Source organism: Pagrus major, chromosome 15, assembly GCF_040436345.1.
Source record: "Pagrus major chromosome 15, Pma_NU_1.0".
In the NCBI taxonomy this organism is placed as follows: Eukaryota; Metazoa; Chordata; class Actinopteri; order Spariformes; family Sparidae; genus Pagrus; species Pagrus major.
The window spans coordinates 19,838,127-19,859,853 of record NC_133229.1 but is presented as its reverse complement, the minus strand read 5'-3'; the positions used below and the strand labels follow the sequence as shown (position 1 = coordinate 19,859,853).

The 21,727-nt window shown below is 38.2% G+C and overlaps 1 protein-coding gene across 2 annotated transcripts; it reads left to right on the top strand.

The window, feature by feature from the left end:
- The first annotated feature begins 424 nt into the window (after positions 1-424).
- Positions 425-19,799, top strand: hhat (hedgehog acyltransferase). 2 transcript variants are annotated; one of them, XM_073481319.1, is made up of 12 exons: positions 425-506; positions 1,846-1,994; positions 2,091-2,155; positions 2,310-2,423; positions 2,509-2,703; positions 3,927-4,139; positions 4,393-4,570; positions 4,990-5,140; positions 7,459-7,494; positions 11,012-11,213; positions 12,963-13,107; positions 18,653-19,799. In XM_073481319.1, exons 2-12 carry the CDS (start codon positions 1,874-1,876, stop codon positions 18,736-18,738), a joined length of 1,506 nt encoding a protein of 501 aa, XP_073337420.1. In that variant the 5' UTR covers positions 425-506; positions 1,846-1,873; the 3' UTR covers positions 18,739-19,799. The 2 variants fall into 2 exon arrangements, with proteins under 2 accessions (XP_073337420.1, XP_073337419.1); XM_073481318.1 differs by lacking the exon at positions 18,653-19,799 and adding an exon at positions 13,424-13,710.
- The last annotated feature ends 1,928 nt before the right edge of the window (positions 19,800-21,727 follow it).

The following is a 21,727-nucleotide window of genomic DNA, read 5'->3' as shown; positions in this document are numbered from 1 at the left end:
TTTCATTTATTATAACATGTTAACATAGACAATTATCTGTTATTATCTTACTACTAGTATTGGTTTAACTTTAGGCTGACTGTTATGGTAGTTCAGTCATTAAATGCGTCATATTAAAGTCGTCCACGTTTTGCTTGTCTTGATTTTCGAATAAACTATGGCTTTAAAAAAATACATTAGGATAAGATATGGAAGTAGAAGTACAAAGTAGCATGAAATAAAAGTAATATGTATGTAATTTGTAGTTAGTAAAAACATTCAGCAAATGACACCTGCTTTTCCTCACATAAGCTGAAGAGACACTCCCGCACAGCTGGGGGCGGCCATGTTCTCAAAAGTTGTTTCCAGACATCATGAAGGAAACACGGATAAAGAAGAAGACTTCATTACCTTTGAATGTTGGCTGCCGGGGTGTATTGTGTTATGTCCCTGCTTGTCTAGACACTGTCCGACAGTGCAGTCTACAACTTGCAGCCACGGAATGGACACCAGCCAAATATTACTAGGTAACGTTAACATGCAAATTGTTCTTACGATTAGCTGTCTTAGCTAACGTTAGCTAACTGCCAGTCGAAGAGCTGTCGGATGTCTTCAGGTGTGGGAACAAAACAAATTGCAAAATAAGCACGAAAACTTCTGGCACACATGCTGATGGCTCCTAGTGGTCTCGTCATAAACTCAAATGTCAAAAATGCGAATTGATATTTGCTGGTTTGGTCGCCGGAGACGATAACGTTAGCTCCGTTGGCTAAGTCACTTTACTTTTCCCCGTTGGCTCGACGTCATCGCCAGCAACTCCTGGCTGCAGTGTTACATAGCAACGACGTTGATTGCCACTTGCAGCGGATGAAAATGATACATGATATTAAACTTAAACAGGCGTCTGTTGGCACTCGCTACTGCTGTCAACAGCATTTGAGGGTTTATAATGTGGGTAAGCGTGATTTAAATCACCGAGGTGAAGTTAGTATTAGGTTGGATATTGGACATACAGCGTCTCTTACTCAGGTTCAGGTGTTGGCAGCAGGAGGGTGGTTAGCTCGCCTCCCAGAACCACGCGCTGCGCTGGAGGCTGACCTAGGGACCATCAATAAATTACCCTGTTGTTTGATTTACACAAAAACAATGCTTCTTCATGCTGACTGGATGATGTTAGTGGAAATTATGATAAAAAACACAATACTAAACTGATTTCATGTAGCACACTTATTTTGATTGCTAATGTGTTTTGCAAAATTATTTTTATAAGACAGTGGCTTTTTTGTTTTTTTTCAATAGCTTCAATGTCATGTGACCCAGTGACTCCAAACCAATGCTAAATTGTATTACTACACTGACAAAAAAATGTCAGTATGACTACAGTATGATGTTAGAGCACCATTGTTTCATTTGTTTAAAACAATCTTGCATGTTTTCTTGTGTTGATATGTGTTGACGTTATTTCTGACAGTTTCATCTACCCTTAAAAGATTTTATTGAAAACAGACATTTAAAAATATAAATAGTCATATCAGTTTCATATCTTGTGCCAATTACTGCTTGTAGATTTGATTAAATGACTCTCTCTGTAGAGTGCAAGACTTAAATTTCACATACATTTACGTTGGCTTACCTATGATGTTGTTCATACTCATAGCCTTCCTACAATATTTTTATATATATTATAGTAAAAAGGTAATACTAATAATGAAGAAGAAATAATGTAGAATAAAAAGAAAAAGAAGTAGACTAGTCTGATGGTGCATGTACATATATACGTATTCATGCTACATATGTATATGCACATTTGCACATACCTACACACATACACAAAAAACCCTTCAAACTTTTTTCACTCTGTTTTAGATGCACTATAGCACAGTGATTTCACCTGATGACATCTAAACTAAAGGCCCAGGTGGCGCCCCTGCCATGGACAGAGATCCTTGGCTATTGGGTGCTGTCCTTTGGTTCTCATCTGTACTCTTTCTACCAGCTGCACAGGTTCTCTAAAGGTAAGGCAGATTGCTAGATATCAGTATGTTGGTCACATGAATTCAGAAGAAAAGGTAAAGAAATATGAAGCTGTTATTTCCTGTTCTTTACCTCAGAACATGAAGCAGGATTACAGAGAGAATTCCAGCTGGAAAATGGCCTTCTTAAGGGTTTTAAAAGGGTGAGTTCAATTTTCAGTTTTTTCGAAATGTATCCACTGGTTGATACAAACAAATCAGGGCTATTAGCAGTACATTTAGACCATTCAAAGCCTCTTTTCAACAGGCTTCATCTGCGTTTCGAATGCCCATGGTGAACTTTGTTTTTTGTGTCAGGACCCATCAGACTTCGAGTGGAATTTCTGGACTGAGTGGGCCAAGAAGTCTTTGCTGTGGACTCTGATTGGTCATGGCGTGATATCGAGACTGACCAGCATCTTTTATCCCAAGGTAGGAAGCAGCTGCTACAGAACTGTTAAGTGCTATCAGGTGGGGAATGTTTTAATCTGACATGTTTTTGATGTTTCCTCAAAAGCTCAGGGTGCCAGCACTCGCACTATATGGCCTCTTGGCTGCCAGCAGTGTGTTGGGGATTAAAGGTGTTAGTGCGCTGCTGATACATCTGGGCCTGTCCTTTTCTGTGGCCCAGCTGCGAAGGCCCGCATTGTCATGGGTCTGTAACATGCTGCTGCTGTCCACACTTCACATCAAACCACTTCAAGAGATCCAGGTGGGTTGAATAACATGGGTGTACTTATTCCTGATTGTGGAGGTGTATCTTGTTTTAAAAGGAGAAAACAGACAAAAGTGAAAGATATATTGCATGGTAAAGTACTAAATTGGAATCTGTTAAACATGTTTTTAAATGTTTCCTAGATAGATAAAAAAGAGTATATAATCACAAAACTATAAAGATAGGGTATAAGAGAGCCAATCGATTTGTGTCTGTTTCTATAGTATTCATTTTTAAATTGACCATTTCTCTCCTACTATATATGGTACTTTAGGTCATTTTTGAGAGTAACTTGATTATCGCTTGTCCATGTCATATTTGCAAAGAACACAAGAGGGCACAAGATACTAAGAGGATCTATAGCCATTTGGGTACTCAGCTTTATTACTCTTATGTCCATACCACAAGAATAAAGTTGAGTGAGTTTATTGTAAGTACAAATATTAAGCAGATAATTTCCAGTATTTCATGAGGATTAGAATATGCTTAGAAAGCTCAGTGTGTTCCTGCAGGCATTTGAAAATAACCACTAGTCGGAGATATACTAACAGACAGTCCCCATAATCTAAGAGTCAAAAATTTATTGCAGGAAAAATGCAAGAACAACCACAATAAAGTGAGATTTTACTAAATTCCCCAACATAATAGTTAACACAATGAATTACAGACAAAAAAAAATCAGTTTTGAAAGTAAGTTGAAGAGCTCAATTCCATTTATTTGTATATTGATTGGTTGTTATGGACTTTGGTTCTTAGTATTTCACTGTGTTTAGAGTATAAACCTGTGATCCAAAAGTACCTTTTAACTGCACAGTGTCTGACACATCAAGAATTGTTACAGCCAAGCAACTCTGGTCCAGTCCTAATGGTTAGAAATTTGAATGTTGTAAGTAAAATAGACCTGACAGACTGGTGCATACTGCTAAAAATTTTGCCTCTTTCTGTCCTGTGCTCACCCTTCGAAAGCAATGGTATATCAGATGCTGTGAAGCAGACCTCATTAAAAAGTTGTCTTAAGCATATGTTTATTAGTGTGTGCTGACAGCTTTTCATAATCACTTGTCTAAATCTGCTGTAATCTGCTAATATTCTCCTTTTGATCTATATCACACTTTAAATAGATAGCTTTTCTAAATTTAATGTCAAACTGTCACTGTTAATATAATGATTCCCCAGGAATGTGTTATAAAAATAATTGGCCTTCCCTCTGTATTACACAGAGAAGCTGGTATGAGAGCGAGGAGGAGTACTATCTGCTCCTCTTTGCTGTTGCTGTCTGTGGTCTGCGCTTCATCAGCTTCAGCCTGGAGCATTGCTGGTGCCCTCTAGACCATAGTGGAGTTGTGCAGCTCTGTTGGTTGTTTTCATACACCTTCTATCATCCTTTCTTCTACAATGGACCCATTATCACATACAAAGACTATGTTGAGCAGGTAAGTGAGCCAACAAAGGCTACTCTTAAATTAAACTGCGATTTAGTGTAAAATTGCTCCTTTTGCTTTGGTCTGGCAAAACATCAGTGACGGGCTGTTGATAAGAGGGTAGTGTATTTTTCAGATTTGTAGAGAAATGGTATAATCAGACTGTCACCTCTGCACCTTATTCATGCTGGTTTGTTTAATTCTCATCTTTAGAGTATATTTTATATCTTTGTATTTATTCTTCTGGCGTTTTCTACACTTGCAGATGAGGAGGTCTTCTGAGGCGAGTGACAGGGATGAACCTGCTTTTAGGTACCTGGTGCTCAGATCAGGACGGATCATACTGTGGTGGTGCATTGCAGAATACATGATCCATGTCATGTACATGCACTCCATTCAGTCTAATGAGACCTACTTAGAGATTCTTCCTCCTTGGGCCTTAGGTAAGTAAATACTTGATGTATTTTTGTATTTTTATGTAGCATTGAGTTTCAGCTTTAATGTTTCCCTGCCACTTCAAAAGATACATTAAACATGTTTTGGAAAAGCAGAATTTAAAAAACATGTTACCCCCACAGGATTTAGTAGTTCTGAAATGACATCAGATATGCTAATTCATTGGTCTTGATTCATTTTCCAGTAATCTTGATCTGTGTTGTGATTTTAAAAAAAAAAAATTCATTTTTCATTTTTCACAAATTGAAGGCATAATCAGCCACATTATGTGAGCTCTAATTTGTAAATTTGGGCTATTTACATAAGATTTACTGACTTATAACAAAGGAAATTCTCTTTGGAAAGTATAGAACTTGCTTTAATCCTTATAAAAACTTAACATTTGTTTTAAAAAACCATATCACAGGCGGTCTGGCCCTGGCCCTCGTCCAGTTCTTCTTTGTGAAGTATCTGGTGTTGTTTGGCCTTCCATCCATGCTGGCTACTGTGGACAAACTGGTCCCCCCAAAGCTTCCTCGTTGTGTCAGCATCATGTACAGTTTCACTGGGATGTGGAGGTAAGATTAAGTTAATACCACTAATATAAATACAGTATTATATTGATCTGGAAGCATTCCATTAACAATTCAGTGACTGGAAAAGCAAGCATCCTTTGTATTCTTGTGGAAAAGGAAAAGGTAAATTAAGTCTCAAGTGCCTTAAGTGCTCACAGTGCTTTAGTAATAAGACTGGTCACGGTGAATTGTCTCATTTTCTGTCATTACTGGCAATCAGAACAACAGGTCACCTCTTCATCAGGGACATTATATCAGTCTGTCAGACTCAAGCTGAAGTGGTTTGTTCGCTGGGAGCATTCGGACATTTACCAGCCATGTCATGTCTTTTTTTCTTAAAGAAAATCAGGATTAGTAGGTGCTGATCCAGTGTATACGTTAAAATCACCAAATCGAATTGGAAATGTATATCTTTGTGTTTAAAAAGGGATCTGACAAATACCAGTTTGACAGAATTAATCACCATCCAGCAGAAGAGCGTAAGAGAATTTAAATGTATTTTTCAGGTTAAGTCAGTGATGGTTTAGCTTGCATTTGCAACACACACGCATACTACATTTTTATTTATTTATATCACACATACCCCCACAAAGAGTGGACAGAAAATGTCATAAAGATTGCTGAATTTATTCAGCTGATTTCACACAAGAAAGAGACTATGCCTGGTTTATGCTGAAGGGGTCACAATTGCTCAAGTTAATGAACACACACATTGCAGTGCTTGTTACACATGGATAAATCACCAAGACTTCAAATATGAAAAGCCTAAAGACAACAAAGTTTCCACTGCTTGGAAAAATATTTCAGGACATTCAGGGATGTGCAACGGTCAACATTTTATGCCATTTGTGTTAACCACATAGCTTTGGGGTCCTCCAGGTGGGAAAAAAAGACTTTTGGCTGTTATGCTGCAGAATATGCTGTAATATGCTTTCAGTTGCCAGTTTATTCAGTCTAATTCAGCAGTCAATAAATCGTTCCTTAATGAGGGCTGTAATCAAGCTTTACTGACACTGATGTAGCATGTTGATTCAACTTTATGATCATTTTGGACCATACTCTATTGCGTTTTTACTGGCAGGTGATTTGACTATTCTCTCCACCCCATTTATATCAATGGGGGTTTAAAAAATAACAATATGTCGATGTGTAATGCATTACGGTTCAACAGCATTAGAAATATGATGTTCCAAAAAAGGAATGATAACAATAAAGCTTATTCATATAGCACTTAAGCAAGATGTTGTTAGGTGTTACAAAATACTTTAGATAAGACAGTAAAGTAATTAAAGTGAAGACCGTGTAAGACAATTCTAACAAATAGTAAGAACAATGATGTTAAAGTTGAGTCAGCACCTCTCTAAAACCATTTCAACAAAAACTGAACATTATAACCCTCATGAAAGTAGGATTTGTCACATGACTTTAAGATTAGAGGTTGATGATCTGGCCATAAAATAAAATCATGATCTATTTAATCAGCATTAAGATCCAGGATCTATATTGCGAACTTGAAATAGGTTGTGAATTTCTCCATTTGCACCATTAAAACACAATATTGCATTGTTGCTTGCTATAACTTGTATTGCATTGGTTTCAATACGTAATCCAAGGAAGAGCCATGTGAAGTATTTCATCCAGTTGATCTACAATCATGACATTGCTCAACCCAGTATTAAATTATTAGTTCAAGCTGGATGCACCTAATAAACTGCCAACTGAGTATATGAACAAGGTTTAGACAGAACAAACCTCCATAATACACAATAAAAATCCATGTTTGACAGTGAGCAAATTCTGGTTTATCATCCATTATACTGTAAAATTAAAAAGTATCGGAAGTATTTTATGTTATAGTAAATCACTCTATTCCTAAATGTAATTAACAATTACGAAATGCTCTCTTCATTCAGAGCACATAAAGTTGAGATGGAAAGCTGTGTGTTTGGTTTTGCAGTAAAAAATGGACTGGCTGTAGACTTGATTGACCAATGTGCTGACACCAATGCACTCCAATCCAGCCCGTGTGTGCTGAGCTGGCCAATGTTGACAACATTGATGGAATGCATAAAGCTGTCCACTGACATCATTGACAGAAGAGCTTCGGTTTATAGGCAGCGCAAGAAAGAAAAAAAGAAAAAAACGCACTAAAATGCTTTTTCTAATCTCCTCAATGACATAGAGACACACACACGCATCGTGTATACTGCGCATGCCTCAGTTTATATAGAGCCCAGTGCTCAGGTGTTTCTTACTCAGTGTTATATTATTATGTAAATTTGTGACTCAGATATCCCTTTTTTTTCTTTGCTCACTCTCAGGCACTTCGACGAGGGTCTGTATCGATGGCTCATCAGGTAAGAGGCACTTCATGAGCGGAGGACAGACCACTTCACATGTTAATGCTTACTAAAAATGTGAAATGTCATCTAAACCAAGTAATAGCTCTTCTATTAGAACATCTATCTATCGATCTATATTGTTCTATCGCTCCATCCATCTGTCTGTCTGTCTGTCTGTCTGTTGTTAAGATTAATATAAGTATATTGTTATTCTATCGTTCTTTCTATATTATATCTATCATCCTATTGTTTATGTATTGATCATTCTATCGTTTCTATCATCTATCAGTTTTTTATTTTAAAAATAAGTTCACAACCTGTAGTTTATGCACCCCTGGGGGTAAAAAGGCTAAGATGTAGCAGGAAAAGATGGATGATTTATAATTCATAGCTCTAATAAGATGTATTGTGTTAAACTCAGACTTTTTCCCTCCTCTCTGAACACCTGCGGAACATGTAGTGCAAGTTACAATTGTGTTGTCTTGTTCTGAACTTGAAAAACAACGCCCACTCCAGTGACGACATGTGTGACTCTTGTCTACATTGCGTGGCTCTACACAGGTGCAGCAGCTCTATGTCATGATGCAACAACAGTGTTGTTGTTGTTCTTCTTCTCTGTGTTTACACACATACTGTGTGTAAATGCTGCACTTGTTCAGTCAGCAAAAGCAGTTTGGCTTTGTATTATCGATTCTATTTATTGGCTATAATATCATTGTCTGCCAATAACTGATAATGTAAATTCTCCATTATCACAGATACACAGTTTTATCGTCATATGTTGTTGTATCATTGTAGTGTTCTATCTATCTATCTATCTATTGTTCTTAATATTATTCTATCTATCATTCTATTGAATGTTGTTATTTTGCTTTTCTTCTTCATTTTGCCTTGTATCTTATCTATCTGCTGTTTCCATTTAGCTTTATATCCATTTGTATTTTATTGCCTTGTATTTGTATCTGTGTAATCATGCTGTATCTGTTATTTATTGCACACTTACTGTAAAGAGCTCATTTCCTGCAGGGCGCTGAACTTGTCAGTTGAATAACCTTAAAAAAAGGTGCCATTCTCCAGCCGCCTGCCCACATGTTTTATCATAATGGACAAGGATGCTGCATTTGCATGAGGGCTTTCTCATGATTATGAGGCTGAATGTTGTTGGTGAATAGTTCTTCTGTTGTGTTACTGTTTCCGCACCCCGGAGAAATGCCTCCTCGTTTAATATGTGCATATGTAATGGCAGCATTATGTTTTGCTCACTTGTACTTTGGACAACGCACATTATTAGTTTGTCTGCTTTTTAATGATGCACACTCGGCTGAATGCAGCCTGTTGGGGGTTTATGGTTCGCTTGGTTGACGCGTTTTGTTACATTAAGGCAACACTACAGTTGCACGGTTGTCAGAAATCACACTGGTAAAAGGTTCCCTTGTCTTGATCATTGTTTGCTAATTAGTTTTTGTGTTGACTGTTTGACATGTATGACGGTATACACGTACATCTGCTTTTTAGGTGTAAGAGATGAGTTCAGAATAAAATATGGCACATCAGACTGTAAAAGAGGCTAGGATTTAAATTGCAAATGCTAGTTTCCATTTTAATCCATGTCCATTGGAAACTGTCTACTCCTGCTTAATGGCATCACTTGCAATTATCCTACTGCAGATGCAAAATGATACCCATGGCACAATGCCCCGACGTTTCTTCTTGTGGAAGTGCTTTTAAAGAGGTTTTAATGCAGTTCTGAAATTCAGTTGAAATTGTCTGAAGAGCGCTAGATGAGTGCGTAGGTGTTAAATGATGTGCACTACATGACTCACTGACACCTCGTCTCCCTGGGCAGCTAAGTGGCTCATTCTTCGCCATTCCATTACGCTTTCCCTGTCTGTATGCCACCATGTCTCTGTTTCACACACATACAGCTATCAGCCAACAAAAGAGCTCTTACTGGCTGTTTGATTGAGTTATTACAGCTACAAATCAGAAGTAGCATTTGATCCCAGATCCTGGGGGATGTTAGTTGAAAATAAATAAGTGGGGGCGTAGATTGGGTTGTGTGTGGGGGTCAGCATTTAACTTCTGGTTACACTTAAAGTTTCAGAGTGTAGGACTTAAGAGGCTCTTTTGGCAGAAATGTAATATAATTTTCATATTCATGAGCCTTTTATATCTACAGAGGGAGGTCCTCTTCCACAGAGTCCGCCATGTTACACCGCCATGTTTCTCCAGTAGTCCAGAACACAAACCAAATACTGGCTCTGGAGAGGGGTGTTTAGTTGGTTGCAATCTGTCCTCTTAGCTAGAGGCCACACTGGATCTTTAAAGCAAGAAAGAACAAGTACAGTACCATGTAAGTCTTTCAGAGCACAGAAACTAACAATATTAGTTGTCAGTGTCAGTCTACGAAGCCTGTGTGCATGTCATTCGCACCATCTGCTTGCAGTAGTCAGGTGTTACATAACACATTGATCATTCAGGGTTATAATTTATATCTAAGAATTATCGTATTTAGATTAACATCTGTTTGGACTCCATCTTCATTAAAATAATTTAGGCAGACAGATAGGTTCTCTGTATGTTTAGGTATTCAGTTTGCTGTGGCTCTAACACTCTGGTATCTCTCCATCTGTTATTGCACCTACTTTCATCCTTCAGTATGGCCAAGCTGGCCACTCTATTTAAGGCTCAGAAAAATGCTGGCTCATCTTTCAGGAACATTGATTAGCCACAGGGAGGCTGAGATAATTAGTTTCCAGCTCCAGTGCAACACTAGACAGAACGCAATGTTTGTTTCTAAGCGTGTTGGAGTGATGTAGCATGTAGAGACTACAGGTACCTCTGGGACAGACAAGGTTCTCACAATATCTGAGACCATTTTTCTTCACGGCATGCACCACATTCTTCACTGATTGGTGGGTTATTATTCACAGCAAGTGGGCTATCACATGAAGTGTACTCTCATTTAACCCACAGTAAAATGACATACAAAAGTCATGTGCTAGATATTTGGTGTTTGATAAATAACCTCATGAAAACTATACTTTACATCCTCAGTATATGAACCAAAATCCTAAAAATAGGACCCTATCTAACCAAAGAAATACAGAGCCAGCTGCAGTGATGGAAAAACAACGTGTGTCAAGGGTTTGGTGTGAATCACAGAAATCACTTTGGAATCATTAAACCAGTTCCAGCATTATTAACAACGAGGAAGAATTGATATTCCCTGGAGTGCCTCTATTTTCTGCGCTGGACTTCAGAGCAACAGTTATTTGATTAAAAAATCAATGAACAACACATGATAATTTATGTAACAGGCAGACCAATTCATTGGGGCATTGTGGAGCCATTTTCAACCCCCCTTTATCTTCACTCTTTCCTGACTGCTTATGAAAGATCTTTCTGTTATTGTCACCATTTATTTACTGCTTTCTTTGTGTTGGACAGGTTATAATCTCCTTTAAAGAGCTTACATGATTACATTTAAAGAATTTTTTATTCATGTTCATGGTATGTTCTCATGTTCCAGATACATATATGTGCCACTGGGAGGTTCACGGCATGGTCTTCTTTATAAGATTTTATCCACTGGCCTTGCGTTCGGATTCGTCTGCCTGTGGCATGGTGGCCATGACTACTTACAGTACTGGGCCCTGATGAATTGGGCTGGAGTTCTGGTGGAAAATGGACTGAAGTCTCTTTTTACCTCATCCTTTATTCACGGCATTGTTGTAAGTAGAGGTGCAACGTTTTGTCAATTAATCGAATAGTCAATCGAAAGAAAATTTATCTGCAACCATTTTGATAATAGATGAGTTGTTTCAGTCATTATTTCAAGCAAAAACATCAAACATTTGCTGGTTCCAGCTTCATAAATTTAAGGATTTGCTGCTTTTCTCTGTCATTTATGATAGTAAATAAATCTTTGGGTTTTCGACTGTTGGTTGAATAAAAGAAGCTACTTAAAGATGTCACTTTGAGCTCTGGGAAATTGTAATGAGCATTTGCCACAATTTTTGACATTTTATAGACTAAATGATTAAAGGGTTATGCCAATTCTACACATTAAAGGTGCAATATGTAATATGTAATTGGCCACTTGTTAAATTCATACTTAAATCTAACACGGGGCTGCGTCTCACCAGAGTAACCTCTGTAGCTGCTCTTAGCTAGTAAGCTCATTTAACTGTGCATCTAGTGGTCCAGACTGAGAGCTCGGGGCACCAGAGGTGTCTGTGTTTACACCACTAGCACAAGAATGTAGAACCGGCACAGGCTGTTGCTAGTTGGTTAGCATACTAACTTCAATAGACGCAACACAATACATAACATCAAAACTGTTATTTCTTCATTCTGTTGATAATTTTAGTTATTTTTTGAATGTTTTCAGCTAAAATTCCTACATACAGTATAGCACCTTTAAGGCGTGTTTACATGTCTTTGGGAGTACTACTGCATACATGAATAATGTAGCCTTTTGTGGCTCCAGAGGAAGCTGACTGTAAACTGATGAATTGCGGTCAGTGATTTCACTCAATTGCTGAGTTGCACTGTGTGTAATATAAGAGCCAGGTTTAGAAAAGGGATAAAAAAGGCAATGTCTCTCAGTCTGCTGTATCAATTGTAAAAAACTGTCCATTATGACTAATGAGTCCAACAACAGTGTTATAGGAGTACAATGCGAGACCAGTGGACTGTTTTACACAACCTGGCACCTACATTACCCACAATGCAACTTAGACACTAAGTGACATCACTGGAGGCATTTTCTTAGATTACATTCAGCTTCCTCTGGAGCCACAAAAGCCTTAAAACCACTTTTTTTCCCATATGCTCCCTAGTACTCCCCAAGACCTGTAAAAACACTTCAGTGTGTATAACTGGTGGAGTTACCCTTTAATCTTAAATAGACTGTACTAATCTTAATCTATTATGAAAATTATCATTAGTTGTAGCCTGAGTTGTAGGTGTGAAATCTAAGCATATACCTCTGACAGATAAAAACATTAAACTAATGGAGATTTAAATTGCATATAGTTATCATTCAGTTAAGTTGAGATGTGTGGACGTTATGAAATCATTCCTGTAGCGAGAAATAAAGGGGTCACATAATCTGATTTAATAAGAGATAATGCCTGGAGCTGCTTCACTTAGTACAGACAGGAGACAAACTGGTTGGACCCTGTCACATCTAATTGGCATTTACAGTTAACACCCAACATTAATGTGAGTAAAAGTCTATGTCCAATACAGTAACAGTAGAGATGTTCATGCTATTCCTGCTTCTCTGGCCTTTAGCTTTTGGAGAAGGTTCATGTTCTCAAAATAGTAATAAAATCTGATGACATACTGTGTAATCCTGCTAGTTTATGGTCACACAGTTCATTAGTGCAGTGTGCTTTGCTGTTCTTTGTCAGATTTACGATGAAAATCTCTTGTGTTTCTCCTGCAGTTTACTTATTTATTTACTGATTTCCCAGGAGCAAAATTTCTCTGAGGCGATGGAAAGGCGTTGCATTGCCCTTCTCTCTGCTTTCTCCACCGCCATGCTCATCCTCTCTAATCTGGTGTTCCTCGGGGGGATACATGTTGGCAGAATCTTCTGGAAGCGTGTCTTCATTCAAGGTAAATTGCCCCCAACACCACTCACTCAATAGGATTTTTCTGTGCCTTTTTTTTGCCGCAGAATTGTTTCAGCTGACATTTTTTAAATTTGTTTCCAACGTGGAGTATCAGTCAGGTGGTCTTTTGATTTGACAGTTTAGCTGCATTGTACAGAAGGACTTTTCACATTTTTTCTCCAGAGGTGATGGCAGCTTAAGACAGCATGTCTGAAGCGACAGTCAGAGATGCCAGCTCACACAGGCGGAAAATAAAATCCTAAATAAAATATAGTAAAATGATTAAAAATGCTGCTGTTCAGTATGTCTATATTTTTCAGTGGATGTTGAAGGTCTGGTCACACTGGGGCATTTTCTGCATCTGCATGGGCAAACTCTCCCAAAAAGAGACATCTGCTTCATGGTCGTGCCAGTTCCTGTTTTGCTCCCTGTGACTTAACTTGGCTCATTTGGCCCTCCTGAAGCCGTTCTACACATGATAAGCAGTCTGAGCTGCAGTCGCTGCTGGGTTGGGCACAGAGTCAGGGCTGAGAGCTCAGCTCAATTCTGATAAGTCATCATGTAATGCGTATAATTTATTAACATGGACTGTTAATTAATGCTGAAATAAAATGCGCAGTTCACTCATTTTTAAAGCAGCATTCATTGTTTTTTGGGGGGGTGTACTTAGGGGCTGCAAAGCAAGCTGTAAACACAGCAGTGACATTATATTATAAAGTTAGTACAAGTGTTATGTGTTAATAAACAGTCGCCTATGCACACATCCAGCAGACATAGATCAATGTTAGCGTTTATGTACAGTTATACTTCAGGCAACCCTACAAATATTTACTCTCCTTGTAACTCTTTCTTTGTCTCCACCAACTCTTAAAGGAAATGTCTGGCTCTTGAGCTTTCTTTAGCTGATAAATGCTCCACTATGTTCACCAACTAGTCGCTAACTTGTATCCTTTTCACACCAGACAACAAACCCGCAAACTCTAACCCCAAGGGTGCAATTGGCACTCATTCCCGCATCAAATGACTCTGCAGTAGTCACAGGTATTTATTTGCTCCAGCTCCGGTCAGCTGTGAAGGAAACATGCATCGGGGCGGACACGCAAATCTTTGCCCCTTTCCACTACCAGTTCTGACACGCATTGAAATTCCAGAGGTTGGCACGTATTTAGTTTTTTCATCCATTACCATTGAAGCAGCACTCAAACATCATTCAGTGAGTGTGAATCTGAAAGAAAGACTGAAATAAAAGATATTTAAAAAGTAATCACCGTAGCATTGTCACTGGCCCCCATGCTGCATGCATGCTCTCTACTGTTCCCTGTTTCCCCGCGTCTTTGTGACGTTTAATGTGACAAACCAGAAAGAAAAAACAGAAAGGCAAACATGACTGCTGGCAATGAGAAAGAAGTCCATCTATTTTAAAAGAAATGCATATATACATTAAGTTTGGTCCTAAATGGTATTGTTCTGTCTGTTATTTGGTGCTGGGCAGGTGGTGTATGGTTTTTATGTCAGAGACTTTTTCAATAACAATCACAATGATCAAAATGATAACTAAAACAATGAGCTGAAAGATGCTAAAACAATCAAAAGACAGATTTGAGTGATAATTCTCTGAGTTTGTCACTACGAGCAAGCCCTGTCACATTTCACATGGTCTTTGTTAATATATAAAATACTGATTTGTTTAAATGAGACTAACATTATATCTCTGGACACTCAGATATACTTTTTTTTATTATATTATGAAGTGTGATCAGGTATAGAGGTCTATTTGAATGAACATCCACTGGGGAGATATAAAATCTGAACAGTGTGCAACAACAAAGGTAACTCTATCATCAGTTTCAGATTTTTCACTCATTTTGGAGAATCTTTTTTTTAGTATTTCAGATTGATGTAGTCATTTGGTCTTTGTTCAGTCCCTTCTGTATTTCTCATCTCACACTTTATGTTTGCTACAATCAATTTTAGCCTTTATTTTTTACTCTATTGTGCTTCAGACTAGGGCATAGCCTCTAAAAAGTATGTCACAAAGTCTTTGGGCCACAGTCATACCTTTGTCAGGCTGCTTCGGCTGGATGCTCCAGTGACTCTGACAGTACAAAATAAATGTTAGAAGCCTGACAAGCTCACAGCAAATTGTGCTCAACTTCACGCCTCTTCTATCACTCCTGACCCCTTTCGCACACACAACATTGTAGACAGGGTTTAAATAAGTAATCAGAAACCTAAAAATAAGAACAGGGTGTTTGAAAATACCATTTCTGTTGTGAATTATTCAGAGTTAGAACAAGAAACTAAACTGAGAATCTCAGTTTGCTTTTATGGTGATTCATTTGGACCATTTAAAAAAACTAAAAATAAAGATGCCACTGCCTGATGCGGACTTAAAATGTTTAAACGGCACATTGAACAAACCTTTTAATAATTGTCTTGCTTTCACTGAGTCCTGGTGTTTTTGTACTTTGAATTGAAATTTAATGAATCCACCCGAAAAGCTGTTCCTCGTGTCTGCATAGTAAACCGACAAGTGAGAGTTGTGGTTTGCTTCATTAACATGAGATCAATGATTTTAAATCAGCCTGTCTGGGATTTTTACTGGTGCAGACTGTTGAATAATTGACTACTGTAGTACAAAAACAAATTTCTAATCACATTGTGTCTATAGCCGTATATGTAGACGGAGGAAATATAAAGTGTGCTGCATTTGTTATCTTCACATCCCACCTGACAGACCTCGTGTACGATCAGTCTAAAGTCACAGTTCCGAGTTACATAGATACCAGTAGACAATTCAGAACTTTGAATGATCACATTGCATTATAACATCTCATTTCAGTGGATATTAATAATACTTGTAGTTTTAAATTAGTTGGTAATGAAAAAGTGGACTTCTCTGACATTCATTACACAGGATAGATATTGTTGGCTCTCCACAAACATTGGAAGCTGGATAGAACAGAGTTATAGTGACTGGTCAATCACTGCAATACTAAAACTGTAATTGAGCTTTATTACAGCCAATTTTACAGTTATTCTAACTCCATTTTGTTAACTTCTAACAATGTCTCCCACATAAGATGTAAATCAGTTACTCAAGCCCCTTTGAATATATTTTAAAATGGAAATGGACACACCCCACCCCCACGCCTTTTCCAGGCGGTATTTTTGTTGGCACCTCTGTTGCAGAGCCAACTGGAGTTTCAGTTTTTCCACAAAAGAGGAAAACGTGAGTTTATTTATTCATTTAGTTTATAATGGAGGCTTGAAGGCAGATAGCCAGGCTGCCAGCCTGCTTGGATGTCCATCATTTTCCCAGGAGATTCTTGCCCAGTGGCATACAAAATTGCATAGTGAAAGTGAGGTTTAAAGAGAACCGATCTAAATGCCGATAGTTGCCGATCATTATTTTTATGTTATTACATTTTACAATCGACATTTACTTCAGAATGATTAAAACAAAACATTTGTAGCTAGTTGTTGCTAGTTTAAATTGGCCACTTTATTAAGTTTTTCTCCAGTACATTATAGTAAATGTCTGTTTTAGCATAATATCAAGAAAATTAGAGTACTTCTTTTTTTTCTTTTTTCTTTTTACTTGAGTAGAATATTTAAAAAAAAAAGAGCCCGCAGCCACACAAGCAGCCCTGTGAGACTGTACTAAGACACAGCGATGTTTTGAGGTAAATGCTAATGTCAGCATGCTAGCATTCTCACAGGGATAATGCTAACATGATGATTTTTTGCAGGTTTAGCAAATATTTTGTGTTTTAGCATGCTAGCATTTGCTAACTAGCACCAGACACCAAGTACGGCTGCGGTTGATCGTAATGTCATTATTTTTGCAGATATTTAGTCATAAACAAAGTATCTGACAAAACGTTTTACCTGATGATGGTGCCGGATAAAAACTGATAATAGTAGTTAAGGGACTTCTAGTTAAGCCATGAATCAAAGTAAACTTTGTTTTATTGCTGTACTGTACGACCAGACAGCAGAGCACCTTTATTTCCTCAGGCTGTGAGACCTCAATTCATCCTCAGCACTCTGCCATAATAGATTTAAATTTTATGACTTGCCTCATACAGAGTCATTAGAATAACTATAATAACTGTGAAAAAGTAGCCAATCTCCTTGCTGATGGTCTCATTTGCTCATGTAGGTAATATAGAGGCATCAGTATTTGATTGAGACTGTCTAATAACCAGTTAAAAGTTCCTTGTAACACGTTTTAAGATTCATCCTGAGAGGGACGTAAATGTCTGTTGAGACATTTTACTGAAGACCAAATGTGAACCTTAAAGTGTTGCTGTAGGATATATTCCCTGGGGACCATGAATGTCATGGCAATCCATCCAATATTGAGATATTTCCTCATGGACTAAAGTGGTGGACTGACTAAGAGACTACCACCCCTGGAGTGATACCACTAGCATGGTGAAAACCCACAAAGGGGTTGCCAGTTTGTCCTTTACTGAAAAATCCATCTGATCACTAATCGGCTTTATATTTAGTTTTAAGTTGCCTGCTTACAAGTGTCCTTTTTGCCTCATCTGAACCCCAAGCACTCAGTAAATTAAACGGCGAAAGAACCTGTAATCGCAACACTGCTTAATTAGAGCTATAGTTACATGCAACCGGTGTAAGTAGGTTATTCATTTTACTTTTTCCACTTTCCATCTGTTTGCCAGAGCTTCGTAATTAATAGTTTTCTTTAGAACAGCAGAACCGGGAAACAACTCTGTTAAACAAGCTAGTTGGATGACTGGTTGGAGAATATAGATTTCACACTGAGGGTGATAATGAAATTTACATACCTGCAAAGACACAATGCTGGGATGTCATGGCATGATGGCAAGGCTTGATCATGGTGCACGCTTGGCTTCCAGGCTAAAAGGCTTTCAGTGGTTAATTTGGAGGTCAGAAATACATTATATTTCAAAAGTGTGAATGAAATGTTTGTTTAATGTGATTAAATAACAAGAATAATTTGCTTGCATTTACTGGAAACATCATCAAACATCATCAAGGCAATTCATTTTCATCAAAATATGTCTTTACCAGCCTTCGTTCATGTAACCTTTTCCTTCCACAGGCAGGAGAGTGACAGTACAGCTGTGCATGAAGCACCCGGTGTATGTGTGTGAATTAGATTTTGGCATGAATAGAAAAGAATAGACTATTGACAAGCATTGTGGGTGCAGGTGCAGGTTACTGGGATAATCTGGAGGCAAGCCAGCTGAGGAGGAGGTGGAGACAGCTGTCTTTACCTGCCTGCTCGACCCTCTAAGAAGCAGCTATAAATAGAAAGAGAATAACACGACAGAGAGCATTGACCGTACTGTTATTATTACTACTACTATTATCTCTCTAGCTACTGTAAAGAAGAATCTTTACAGTAGTTGCGTGGAAAAACATCATCATTTTAACTTGAATTCATCAGCATTTATCAAAGAAAATGTGCCCTAATTCAGGATAAAATCAATTATTTAATCCCGTTTAAGTCTACTAGTTCCTTTCCCAGATAAAACTGTTTTTCTTTTCAGGCTGGTCTACAATGGCCCCACCTATGCTGGCGTTTCTCTACTGCTTTGCCCAGATTGGACTGGAGTGGACTTCTCACCCATCATGAGTCACCTTGACTTTGGATCAGAGTGAGAATTCCTGCTACCGGACAACCAGAACAACCTGCTGAGTCCAGTTCCTTGTCCTCACCAGCCAAAGTCTCTATGGCGAAGCTGGCTCGCAGCCACAGACCCTGTCCAAAACTGGCTGAAGTGCAGCTGAGCAGCCACTTTTCTCAACCTGCAGGACTGGGCAGAATCTGTCTGTAAGCTGAGATTTAAAGGATCAGAGTAGGGAGAGTTTCCTGTACATGGAAAATGTAACAGAATGAGTGTAAATTCAGTCTCCAGCAGCAGCAGCAGCAGCCTGGGCAGTGTCAAGTTTTCTACATGACAAGCTTCACTGAAGCACTGTAACATTGTTATTCTAAGAAACTGTAACAGGAAATACGGACCCTGAATCTGTCTTGGTTATATGACTCTGATAAGGCATTGCTCAGTGGTGCGGTGAGCTGGAGAAATTCATATTTACCATCCTCCTTTCGCTTGTGTAGGCAGAGAAGACTGAATAGAGCAGCAGGAACCTGATCAGTGTCATTATTTCTTCTACAGATGTAATTTGGGTAAAGTAGAATGACGTTAATATTAGTGTTGCTCAGAAGCTTAAGAGAGACTACACTCTTGCTTTTATTCAACACAGTAACAATGGGAGATGACAGTTATCCACTGGATTGCAGACGAAAGCTAAAAACCACAAGCTGTAGCTTTTATTGTAAATGTGTTGAGATATATCGCCTCGTACTGACAAAATGTCAACTTTGCAATCACTCAGTCCACATTTGGATAAAAACCCTTCCAGGTTTATGAATGTCCATCCATCTATTCATGTTATAATGGATATTATGCAGTGAATCATTCACAGTTTTACTGTTTCAACTTTGTGTACTGTATGTCCTCATATATACAAGTCAGAAAAATGTGGGCACTCGGCTGTGCTTTTAAGTTGTTTGTTTTTTGTTTGTAGTTCTTTCTCTTTTTTTGCACAATTTAAAAAAAATACACGATAGTAACAAGGACAACAAATAATGTACAGTGCAGGAAAAACCAGAAATAAAGTGGTTTAACCCGATTCCCAAGTGGTATTATTGTCGGCGCTGCTGTTGCAAAGACGACTGGATCGTTTGTTTGTTTCTGAGTTGCAAATAACAACAAGGAAGGACAAAACATGAGTTTATTCAATCATTAAGTCTATAACAGTAATTGATAATTGATCACCAGTTAACCTTCCTTCTCCCGGGTGACTGCGTGCCCGGTGGCAGACATAATTGCACAGTGATAGTGAGGTTCATAGGGAACTTCATAATGACAAGTTAAATAGCTTTATTTTAACGTTAAGCTTGATGGCAATTCTTTATACACAGTTTTGAAGTTCTGTGAGTATTTTTAAAAGATAATTATGGTTTAATTCTATATTTTTCTTATAGTTAACAATCCCAAGAAAAGACCAAAACAGCAGTGTGTTAATCCGTTTCTCTGTACTTTCTGAGTTCCAAGGCCAATCATTTAATTTACAATGATGGGATACATATTTGGTCCATTCCTGAGTATTTCCAGTACCAGGATAGTGTCATGTTAGATCCACTCGAAATGAACTGCAGTGTGTCTGTTCATACTAACACAGGAACACGTCAGCCAGTGTAACAGTGTGGCTGATTAATGTGTTTTTGGGAAACGATGGAGCTCTATGGCACAGAAGAATATCAGACTTATGACAACACAGACAATACTCAGTGAGATCAGTTCAGTTCATTTGTTGTTTTTGGTCTTTTCATGGGATTCATGGTCAATAAGAATAAAGAATATCACCAGACTTCTCCTTTACGAGAGGTTGAAGATGTCTGTCGAAAGAAAACATGAAAATCACTGGATGTACATTAAGAGATAAATGGGCAAATTATCAGTACTAAACATTATTATTTGCAGCTCTATTGAGGATCATCAGTTTGATAAGTTGGATGACCTGATGTAATAATGTGCGCTGCAGTTCCATAAGTACACAATATAAACAGTTCTTGGTGATAAGTTATCCATCTTGAGTGTTTGCATTTTCTCTTTACTTTCCAGATCACAATAAATAATTGAACTCTGTAATCCAGCAGGGGATAACAAGTTTGTTGCCAGCTTTTAAGGACAAACTCTCATGTTCTGGGAAGTAATAGGAAGCTGATCTCAAAAGAGTATATGTGCCTTTTTGTGTCTTTTGAGCTTAGAGAGTGTGATGTGGCAAAAACAATCTGATCCTCTTACTATTCAGAGAACACAGCAAGGAAAGCAAACAGCTTCAGGGTGCGACTTCCAAGAAGAACTGGTGAATATTAAGTAAGAGGTGCTATCGCTTGCTAAGATTCATCATTAACATAAAACTCTCACGTTGCCCCTTGGTCCTTTGGTTGTTTGTTGTCATCCCACAACAAACGACGGTCAGCAAGGTCGCTTAACTGCACAGGTCTGTTGTTTTTTTATCTTGATCAGTGGTAATAAACTTACTAAATAAGTACAGTGTAATCTGTTGTTCTGGTGAGCCTCAAGTTTTTCCATTAGTTGATTTCTGTCCCTCGGGATTATCACATCCTGAGTGGCATTAAGTAGGATCACTGTGAGCAGGGGGGTCAGCGAGGAATCCTCTTAAATGAGCACAAAACTGTGAGGTTTATCTGAAGTAAGAAGATCAGCGGGAGAATACACCTGCTGAGTTACACTTTCTTAGAGAAGTGCCCTTATCAGTGGCAGAGGAGCTAAAACACACAAAGACTGACATTTCTCAGCGGTCAGAACGGATGCTAAACGCTGCTCTGAAGAGAACAGACAGGCTGCAGTATGTATAAAATATTTATTATGAATATTACAGTATGTCACAGTTCATAACAAAGGGTTCCCATTGTGCTTGAAATAGTTACATTTCTCATCACATGACGTGAACATAGAGGCATGTGCATATTACAGAAACCATACACCTAATTCAGACTTTTCTCTTTCCTCAGAATCTAAACATTGCAA

What these genes read in the sequence shown, in the direction of transcription:
- hhat (XM_073481318.1), top strand. Translation starts at nt 1,874, where the DNA reads ATGACATCTAAACTAAAGGCCCAGGTGGCGCCCCTGCCATGGACAGAG. An exon ending in ACAAAGACTATGTTGAGCAG is followed by an intron (nt 4,140 to 4,392) that starts GTAAGTGAGCCA and finishes CTACACTTGCAG; the next exon opens with ATGAGGAGGTCTTCTGAGGC. An exon ending in AGTTTCACTGGGATGTGGAG is followed by an intron (nt 5,141 to 7,458) that starts GTAAGATTAAGT and finishes GCTCACTCTCAG; the next exon opens with GCACTTCGACGAGGGTCTGT.